At 41.1% G+C, this 11,377-nt stretch overlaps 1 protein-coding gene across 2 annotated transcripts in view; it reads left to right on the top strand.

Annotated features, from left to right (window-relative positions):
* The first annotated feature begins 3,374 nt into the window (after positions 1–3,374).
* Positions 3,375–11,377, top strand: part of EXOC6 (exocyst complex component 6) — a 1,441,232-nt gene continuing 1,433,229 nt past the window's right edge. The window contains exon 1 of one of the 2 annotated variants that reach the window (XM_085606137.1): positions 3,375–3,529. In XM_085606137.1, the coding sequence (XP_085462263.1) occupies positions 3,405–3,529 (125 nt within the window). In that variant the 5' untranslated portion in view covers positions 3,375–3,404. The remainder of the gene's footprint in view (positions 3,530–11,377) is intronic. The other variant, XM_085606139.1, reaches the window with a different exon arrangement.

Below are 11,377 nucleotides of genomic sequence, written 5' to 3'. Positions count from 1 at the left end.
TGTTCCATTGGTGTGGGTGCTAAAGAGTCACCCTCACACATAAAGGAGAAGAGAAAAACGTGGTTGTGCTTTAGACTACAACCCCGGAGTGCCCCAGCTTCACTTCAATATGGCTGCCTTCTCACCCACTCCCATCATATCAAAAGCTTGGGTGCAGTGAGGAGCCTCCCTGTCCCCCTCCCCACACCCCATCCTGAGACGAGTTGTGAGAGGATGATGTGAAAAGGCAAAGGACTGAAAGCTGGAGGCTGCACAGGTCCCAGCTTTCAACTTCCTGTTTCATTACTGAAGTGGGAGGGCGCCGCATGCCTGTCTCAAGTGTCGATCCAGCACCGGCAGCTGAACCGGAGTGAGAGAGTGATTGGCAAATAGAAGAAGTGAGTGCTGATGAGTGAGACTGAGTGTAACTGAGAGAGAGTACGAGCGAATCAGAGTAAGTGAAAATACGTGAGATTGAGTGAGAATGAGAGAGAGAGTGACCTGATAGAGTAAGAGTGAGTGCAAGTGAGAATCACTGTGAGGGAGTGTGAGGAAGGATAAGTCGAGTATGAGTGAGAGTGAGCTTGAGTGAGAATTAGTGTGAGTGAAGAAGTGTATGATAGTGACTGTGTGTGTGAGAGAAAGTGTGTCTTTGAGTGTGTGAGCATTTGTGTGTGAGTGAAAGTGAGTGATGGAAGTGAGTGAGTGTAACTGTGTGAGAATAAGACTGAGAATAAGTGAGACAGTGTGAATGAAACAGTGAGACAGAGGGAAGCAATCAATTGAGTAAGTGACAGCTTGAGTAAGAATGAGTGTGTGCGACGGTGAAAGAGGGTGTGAGAATGAGTGTGAGGGAAGGAATGTAAATGAGCAAGAGTATCAGTGAGTGGTTGTATGAATGTCTTATGCTTGTAAGCCTACCACTGAACCTGGTATACTGGAGCAAATTCTTGGCTCAAGGAGGCCCCAAGGGCAAAATGCTGGTGTTGGCATGTTGGAGTTAATTCTTAGTATAGGGGGCACCTACGGCAAACTGATGGCACTGGCACACTCGTATACTGGACATCATTCTTAGCATAAGGGCCACACATGGCAAAATGCTGGTACTGATATATTGGAGGTAATCACCACCCCCTTTTGTACCACAGTGGAGGTAATTAATGACATATAAAATGCGCCCACTTCACATTTTGAAAAAAATGGGATCAAGCCCTGGGAGCATCAGGCTTCATTGGCTTTGCTCACCATGAAAGTCTTTGAATATTTAATGTGTGCCCTTTCAAAGCCTATTGCGTTTGAGAAGATTCATGTTAAATTTGTGTTGACCCCATTTTTCTCATAAAATTTTCAAATGAGGGAACCTCCCGTGATTCGGTTGCGCACTGATATTCGAGGCAAGTATTTTACCTCACCACTTTCAAAGTTTCACCAGCTGTAATTGGCCCTGCACATTCTGTTTTGACACGTCCTTTTGCCTCCTCAGGGTTGGACTGGGATCAAAAACTGGCCCGGGCACAGCCAAAAAAAGGGGCCCACATTTGCGTATTGCCTTTCCGCAAAACACTGCTTCAGCGAAGTTTTATGAAAAGTAAGGGGGAGGGGGGCCATGTTTTATTAACTTCACTTAGATAAAAAAGAAAATGCACAGATTAGTTCACACTGCTGATCCACACATGAATGCAAGTGAGAGCACTTCTGCTCAGGCCCCCTGCCCCCGCTCAATCAGCATACATTAATGGGCCAGCCCAGCGAGAGAAAGAGAGTGATACCTCTGCCTCTAGAAAGGCCACTCAGGCCCCCACTGGGCCGCTGGCAGGGCCGGCTTTAGGGCGGTTCGACCGGTGCCACCGCACCAGGTGCTGGCTTCCAGGGGGCGCTGTGTTTGAAAGTTTATTATGCTTTTGAAGTACCTGCTGCAGCGTGTCTTTCCCCCGGCAAATACCAGGCCTCACATACATGTCAAGATAACTTGTGTGATTAATTATCTTCCTGGAGAGAGATCAGCATTTTGTATAGTTGAGGTTTTGACTTAGGTGAAGTTAGTGCAGAGGGTTAATATGCCTGCTGCAAAGAGTGTACCAAGTAGATTACAGAGAGCGTATGATGTAAACAGATTAGCAGTTTCCTGCTTTCAAAAGAGACATCCTTTGTTACTTGCAATTTACAACTTCGAGTCTTAACATAGGATAGTGAGCTATTAACTTTCATCCCAGAACTGCATACACACTGCAAAGTATACATTATTAGAGCATTGATTAATGTTGCAAAAAGGGTAAATTTGGCTAGAAATCAATTCTTATTTTTAAAGAAAACTCCCAACTATGCTGTTTCTTTTCGGACTCTGAGTTTGTGCTTCACCACACCAAGCACTCTTAAACTATACTGCCAACCAGTATGGATGACATGTGACTCCTCCACTCTTTTGTCCTTTGGCTTATGTAACATTTCCTACACACTGATTTACACACGTATGATTGATTGTCTCTGTGTAATGTGTGTGTGATGCAAACTGCTTGGACACCCTACACTGGTATGAGTGGCGCTATATAACTAATTCAATGCATCTGAGAGGGTGTGGTTATGGAGACTTGGTCACTGTTAAAGGGTGCTAGTGAGAGAATCCGTGGTGGAGGTGGTCATTGGGGGGGGCGCCAACAAACATTGTCGCACAGGGCGCCACCAGCACTAAAGCCAGCCCTGGCCGCTGGCGGCATCCTAACAGCACAGACAGCCCCCATGTTGTCCAAAAAAGCAGCCCACAGCTAGAACTCGGCTACCAGCCCTTCGATCATATCCCGGGTGCCTGCATTACCAATCCGACCCTGCGCCTCCTTCCTGAGGATTTAGTAGCTTCACTGATTCCGCTGATTGTGTTGTGAGGGTATGGGACAGCTCCCTTGACCCAAAGGCTGTTCACAGACACGAACAGAAGGCACACTGGTCACCACCAGAATGTATATGAAGAAGCCACATAACCCACAATCTCATCAGAGAGCATCTGTATGCGTTCTAAAGTCACTAGTAGAAAAAGAACTACATCTTACCCCGTCGAATTCCGAATTCTCGAATTCAGTAATCTTTAACAAAGGCCCATTTAATCAACAACCAGAGAGAGTTCTAGCATCTGAACAAACAATTGTAAAGGTCAAATGAACTTTTAGACACAATAACAATGTTTAAAGGTTAAACTTCAAGGAACTTAAAGAAAAACAGGCAGCCTTTGTGCAGCATCAGCACGGGTCTTGTGGAGATCTCTGTCTGCCTCCTCTTGAATGCTGCGGGTTACGGCCTCGGGAGTCAGGAAGTTCCAGGGGACAAGGGCTTCCTCCATAGTTTTGCTGACTGCATGTTCTACGGCCAACCAAAGGAAAGCTAAAAGAGCCTAACCCGTTCTGTGTTGGAGGAGTGAGCTACACACCGGTGCCATGGCTGGGGAGGGCGGCGAGGAGACGACAGGCGCTGTTGTGAGGGGGCTCCAAGAAGAAGCCATATTTGACAATGTCTTCGCCGAGATTGAGATTTTAGAGCTGCCTCTTGGGAGTACTCTGAGGTAGGCGTGCTTTATTTGTTTGTATTTATATAGGAGTGGTAGCATTAGTGCCCACAGGAAAAAAAGGATGTTAATTTGAGTCCGGTTTTTAAATTTTTTATTTTATAAACTTGAAAGTATGTTGTAGCAGGTTTTCCTAAATCCCTCCTGAACTAGGACGTTTAGGTGAACGGAGGTGCTCTTGACACTGCTTTTGTTTACTGTCAGTTCACTAATGTCGCTTTTTCCTCACACGAGGCAAACGGCCCTTATTGACTGCCAATTCACTATTTTGCTCCATTTTTATGTTTAACATGTTGACTAGTTGGACCACCACTTTATTTTATCTAGGTTTAGATTTAGTTGTATTCATTGGCTCCTAACTGTACCTAAAGGCTTCTCAAAGTTAGGCTCTCTGCAGCCATGCGCAGAACTTCTCTGAACAAGATATTTTGCACTTTATGTTCTTCTGTGGCTTTTATACTGAACTGAGAGTTAAAAATATTCTACCACTTTTTAAAGATTGCTATTTTGCAAAAGTTAGGCCAGCACTGACCTACCTACAAATGCTTTCTTCCCCCTTTGTTTGTTATGGTGTTGCATGTTTTCTGTCAAGGGCGATCCGTAAACGAAATAATATGGTGGGCTTACATTCATGTTTTGGGTCATTAGAAAATGTCTGCCCTTTGTGTCTCTATAACTTTCTCTATTTTAACTTACAACTTCAATGTCTTTTTAAAAAAAATGTAACATGTACTTTTATGGCCATCATGTGGCCGAATAAAGTTTTAATTGATTGATTGATTGATTGATTGACTGCAGTGGGGGCTTCTTGTACTCATCACAATGACCGTGATACCCGTGCGTTCACTAGAATTTGAGCTTTGGCATGTACTGGGGTGAATGTATGATATTGTTCTGAATTCTGTCCATCAATTGTTCTGTTTGTACACACAGCTAACAACTGCCTCTTTTAAGTAGGAAAGTAAATCCTTTAGACTTCAGATAGACTCTTACTCTGCACTCTCCAAAATGTCCACTATCCAACACCAGGATGTCCTGGTACGCAAAAAGTTGGAAACATTTATGAAAAAGTATAACAGATAAAGGCCACAATTAACAACAAAAAGAACATAGTAAAACTGAAGTGTATATTAAATGAACACCCTTATGTGATGGCGACTGTTGAACCTACATATTATATGAATATTTCACTACCATATTCAAGAACTTACTTCCTTTATGTCAAAGCTGAGTGGAAGCTAGGACAATCCCACAATTTGAAGATTATATTTTAAATCAGTTTGATTTTACACAAACATGGTCTTGTTTTTGGACTAATATTAACAGCGCACAACAACTTTTCCTTGATACGTTAACTCAATCTAGACTTCTTCTGGTTTTTACATTGGCTTGGTTGGCCCGCACTTTTATCTGGTGCAGGAGTTGGGTCTTTATAATTGTTTTTTGGCAGGAAAAAGTCAGGGGGTGTTGTCAACAACCAGCTCCACTGAATAAGAACATTCATAATATCAGTCCTTTCTACGTGGTCTCTGCCTGGCATCTCACTGACAAAGTAGCAGTGTGCGATATGAAGAGCTGTAGGCTTTCAGGACAATTTAAATGTTCAGTCGGTTTCCTCAACTCAGGTACAATATTTCTCCCCAATATATGTGGCCTGATAAACACACACCTTCAAAAACTAAACTGTCTTCATAGATGTCTCAGTGAACAATGAATTGCAGAGCAAACAAGCATTGGCATAGCCAATAGGTCTCGCCTTTGGGACCTTATAAGTGTTTAGCCATGCAACAGTTGCATAACTAAACACTTATAAGGTCCCAAAAGCGAGACCTATTGGCTATGCAAAGCAGCCGTGCGGCCGCGAAAGTGAAAGTGATCGCGCTCAAACATCAAAGCGGCCGTGGGGCCGCAAAAGCGAAAGTAATCGCGGTAAAGCGTGTCGCGCATGCCCGCGTACATGCACTGTAGCTCTAGGCTGGTCTGGTAGCACTTTTTGGAGAACTCTCAATAAGTCTCGCCAGACCAGTGCATGCGCTGGGTCAGGCGAGACCTAAAAATGCTTCGGCAAAGCCAAAAGATTTGGCTTAAAATGGGCTATAACATGAAAACAGCATTTGTGCAGCCTGTATTTGATTCTTGTAGCCCATTAAAGCCAGCCATATTAGCTTTGGCTACGGATTTTTTTTAAAGTAGAGAGATTAAATTGAAGACCAATGGATAAGAGACAAATGGAATACATTGGGAAATAAACTTAAATGGAACCTCAATAGGAAAGGAACAGAGTGAAGAGAACAATGTAGTAGGAAGAAAGGGAAAACATGCACACTCGTCCTGACCAAAACCATTGCAGAAAGCCTGCTTCAGTGAAACTTTATTTACACCATTGATTGTTTGACCTCTCCACAAAACAAACAATTCATTCTTGCAATTTTTTACCCGAAACTTATAATTGATAACAACCTATATATTTTTCAGGTGGCCAAATAATCACTTTAACAGAATCAAAGGACCAACAAAAAAGTCAGATGACGTGGAGGAAGTATTTCTTGGTGTTTTTCAAAAACAATTAGTTTTTTTTTACTATTGCGCTTTTTAATGCACTTCTGCCATTTCTAAGAGTTGTAAATAACAAGTGCTATTATTAACCAATTTAATGTTACTCATTTTACTGACCTCAGAAGACAGGATGGCTGAGTCCACCCACTGGGATTCAAACTGGTCATCTTCTGCTTGCTGTATGTTTCAGCAGCAAGCGTTCATCTCACTCAGCCATATTGCCGGGATCTGGAGCATTTTCAGTGTAACATTTGGTATCCCCAGAATATATTACCCCCAAAAATATTTCCTACATTTTTTATCAACCTAATCAGGGGTAACAAGCGCTATATAACTGCAAACCTTTTCCCTCTTCTATTCGTCCACAATCCTTCTCAATCCAAATAACAGACTAACATATCCACCTCTCAAATTAATTTCATATTTCGCTATACTAATTCACCACTAATACTTTATGGGTTCCAGAGTAGCATGCTACTTGCCAAAAAAGTGCTTTGACGCCTCATCAGGGGTAGTAAGCACTATATAAATACAATTACAATACAATACAATAATAAATCACTTCTGTGTAACCCCACTGAACCTAGTCCACACAAATGACAGACCCAACAACAAACGTTCCTGCTTCTGAGCTCTATTCTAGAACAATAGCTTATCAATATATAATAATTAAAAGAACAGACAGCTCATTATGTTAATACAAAGTTAGACGGTTATTTTTAATTCTCCAAATGAGCTCCCTTTATGGGTTTGCCCAAAAATATAATTCAAAGGATAAACGATGAGCTAAAAGCAGGCTTGAAAAATAATTTAAATTTGCACCACGAATTGCAAAGAGTGAGCAAATGCAGCCAAAGATCTTGACTTCTCCAAAGCAGTTTTGATCGTCCCTCCCCAAACTGTGTTCAACATTTGGGCCAATGATTCAGTTACAGCACAATTTTCCAAATATTACCTAAAAAGTCTATATGGGCAGTTCTGAAAAGAAAGGCATGAAATATTCACTTTCATCGAGCTGTGGCAGAGCTTATATGAATACATTTATACATGTGGTATTTGTATTACACACTCCTGCCTAAAGGCAACTGAGTACTGTACAGGGCCAACGGCAAAGGCACAGTCACATTTGATTGGAAGAGAAGCTGGTTTCTAAGAGCGGAAGTGGACTTTTACTGCGTTATGATAGAGCTCTTTAAAGAGATGTGTCTTCAGCTCTAATTAGAGCATGGTTAGGGCAGTCTTGATGAATACTTGGATGTCCTTCTAGATCCTTGGTGCACAGATGGATGCAAGTAATACATGAAGAGCATTTTACTGCAGCAACAAATCATATGTGTGCCAGTAAGAAAGTTCTGGGGTGTTCCCTTCAAGGTGCTTTCAGGACTGGAGCCGCTGAGGAAGCTGCCACTTGCCCGCCAGAATCCTGGTGGTTTCCACTGCATCCTATGTACCAGTCTATCTCTTCCTAATATCCCATCTCCTGACCCCCCTGCATTCTGTGGTCCTTATACACAAAGTCCTAACTTAGATATTCAGACATTTCCTCACCTAGGATCTCTCCTATGTTTAGAACAAATGTCCTAATTTCATGGGATTCACAAAGTAAATGTTAATTTGCCACACCGAGTGGCATGATTGTGCATCAAATGCTTTGTAGATCGGGCCAAGAATACGTTTCTTCAGTAGGACATATCTCTGACACCACAATAAACTGCACCAATATGAGAAAAGGTAGAACCAGTATTGTATTGTAGTTACATTAATATATGGTACGTCGTAACCCCGATGAGGTGCTGAAGCTCGTTTGAAGATGGTTTACGTGCAACCCCATAGAGTGCTGTGGGTGGACGGGCGTGTCTGTCACATAGCTTATATGTGTAGAGTTTTAATGTGCATGAGAACCATAGCTGTGATCTTCTTATACATTGCCACAATATCTAGCATGGGGTCGAAACAAAACAAGAGAAGTAGAAATGTCTTTTTGGCCAAACTTGCAGGAGACATTGAAGAACAAAGTTACATTACCTTTTAGAAACTAGTGACAAAGAAGACAATTACAGCTAGCCCCAACATTTGCGATCAAACCTGAAAACCACCTGAAATGTCTATACCAGAGACACCATACATGATCACAACATCCATTTGGAAGGACACTTTGGGATCCTCTGTGAGAAGAAGATGTTTATCATTAGTGTGAAGATAATTCACTATACTAGGACAATAAAAGGCTTGCGCCATACACCACGCCCTCATCGCCCCCCTGTCGCAGCTGGAACAGGGACACTGATCCAGCGGAAAGGAGGGACATTTTTACAGATCTTCCCTGCGTCACAGATCCGTCACCGCACATACTCATTCACACACACATTCATTGGTGGGGCCCATACCACCAACACTCATACGTCTCACTCCGAATCTGCACAAAGGAGGATGATGAATCCGCTGGACATGTGGGGGGTGTACCTTATTAACTAGAGGGAAGGAAATTTGTTACAATATTTACATATATACATCAATAACCATAGAATCCTAACCTTAACATCAAGGCACTCCACCACTTGGTCGATGGACCAATTAGTTGGATTGGTTGATGGTGATTTAGAACCAGCTAAAACACATTAAAGTTTTGGAATTCTTATTCAATGCCCTATTTAAAGAACCACAAACTCATTCTCTGTTAATCAATGTTTAGTTTATCTAATTAATTGCTTTTAGTTGCTATAACTTAGCATTTCGGTCAACAAAGTTCCAATTTAATTAATCAACACAATTTAGCATTACATTTATGTTTACCTATTCTTGCTATCGGGGTCTTTTCTCTAATTCTGTTAGCTCTGCATAATTCAAATCTCTTTTGATAAATCGTCCCAATCGAATACAGGCCAAGATTCAATAAGTCCGAAAAGTTCATTTGCTCAGCACGGCACAGTTCCAAAGATATCCAAAGGACCAAGCAATCGTGCAAGCAAGTCGATCACGCAAATTCGGGACACCCCTCCGGAACGCACTCTCTCCCTGCCTATTCTACTATCCTTTTATAATAAATTCTAGGGAACGTGTAACATTTTACTGGATTGGAGATGTTTTGATTGGTTGAACCCTCTGAAGTTACAATATTTGTCCTTATTTCCAGAGGTCCTGGGTTCTCATAAAATTTGCTATGTCATTCCCTTAGGTCATGCAGTTCTCATGTGAAAGGATCTGATGTATCGACAATTCAGCCTTCCGTTATAGGTGGCTATTGTTCTTGCGGGTCAGTCATACTGACTGAAATCTGGCAGTCCTCCACGTTCCTATCCTTGACAAGGAACACTGTGCTCTGAAATTGAGGATGCCTGGAGATCTTCGGAGCCATCCGAGTTTGCGCAGTAGACATCGCGCTCACAGGACGGTGGCCACTTCCGAACTCCATTTTGAATAACATGGCCTGGTAGGCCCGAATGCAAACTTAAGCAAAACAAACATAAAACATAATTAATATACGGAATTGAAGATTCTAATGATTAAACCCACACTAATCCCATTATATATTAGTATTTTCCTAGCTTACAGTGACATTTAAAGCAATAATACTCACCATTTGGTCACAGCACAAACGCAAAACGTCACAAAAGCAACACAAATCATTCAATTTCTATCACAACACCTTCTATTGTCAATATGCATACCACAATTAGTCATTAAAGTTATTCTGCCATGCAAATAGCGATTAGTCCCGCGTGTAATTCATGTTTATCAAGGTGCACTTTATTGATTAGTATACCACGGCACACAGTTAATATAGGTTAATATGTAAATTGATTACATCATTAGTATTCTCATGCAAAATAGAGAAGGTATACACATTTTTGTTTTACCTGCTCCATCAATCCCCCCTTTGGTGATTTTTTTATATCACCACAAATTCCCCTAAATGTTGATAAAATTTTTATGGAAAGGAATTCAGTTCTCTTAAGTCTTGTTATGTCACATCAATGTTTCCCCTGTCTCCTCCTCTCTTGTTTTCTTATACATATTCTCTTTCCATTCTTCTAGTTCTATGTCTCCCATTTCTGTCTTTCTCTCTTTCTCTCTTTTCTTAGCAACTTCTCTTTTTACGTTATTTTGCAATTTTCTTCTTTTGATACATAAATATCCTAACTTCAGAATTAATACTAATATTATCACACAGGTTATTGGAATTAGAATCTTACCAATAAATGAACTACCTAGTTTTATTAAAAAGTTTTTAATAGTAGAAAAACCTTTCCCAATTTTCTCCCATACACTTTCAACCTCCAATGGAACAATCTCCTCATGCAAGTCCGTAATCTTTCGAATGTATTTCTTTAAATCATGACTCTCGTCAGGAATATATGTACAACAATGTTGCACCGTCAACATTCCACAAACTCCTCCCTCTTTGGGCAAAATAATATCAAGGGCAAGTCGATTCTGCATCACCATGGCTCGCATGACAACCATTTCTGAATTTACTAATAAAAACCCTCCAGCAGTGCTTGTCGATAAGCGATCCACTACTGTAGGCAATTTTCTAATTTTGTGTGCATTCAGAGATATTCCAACGGCTGGTATCAGTGCTCCAAAAATATCCCCTACAATTTCTGACCAACTTTCCCTTCTTCTACGTGTTAGTTGTCTACCTATCTCATGCGCACCATCTTTTCCCCTTCCCACATGAAATATCTTTGGGAAGACCAGGCCTAGGTAACATGTGCCATACCAATGGTCCGGTAATCGATAATAAGCTTTGTTCCCACAGATAAAATATAATCCAGGGAAAACCGGATCTTTTCCTCCTTTAAATCCCCATCCCCCCATGATCCTATACGTATCATGGCATTTACTCGCACCTATAAAATAGTTATCATATACAGTTTCATTTCTTCTAATACACAATTTCCCTCTCTGAAGCCAATCTGAAGCCATAGCCGGACTGGTTTCTCCTTTCAAATGTTTTTCTCTTTCAAAGTCCCAGACCGTCTTTTCTCCCTTTCCCTCAGGTATCTTCCTTTGCATCTTGATTCTCCTTTCTTCTACTACCATATCTAAACAAATCTTTTCTTCCCTCTTCAGACTACAAGTGAGATTATTTTTAAATACTGCTTCTAAAGTTAATTCTCTAGTTTCTAAGAAAAATTCACCTAAAACTTTACCAGGTTTTACCTTATTCAATTCAGGAACTACGGGTACTTGTGAAAAAATTGTATCCACATCAGAAAAATAATATTCTAGTTTCCCTGTTTTATAAAACAAACTTGCTAATACACTACAAGTTATTCCATATGT

Source organism: Triturus cristatus, chromosome 1_2 (genome assembly GCF_964204655.1).
Source record: "Triturus cristatus chromosome 1_2, aTriCri1.1, whole genome shotgun sequence".
In the NCBI taxonomy this organism is placed as follows: Eukaryota; Metazoa; Chordata; class Amphibia; order Caudata; family Salamandridae; genus Triturus; species Triturus cristatus.
Note: the sequence above shows the minus strand (reverse complement) of the source record. Positions and strands in the feature narration are given on the sequence as shown.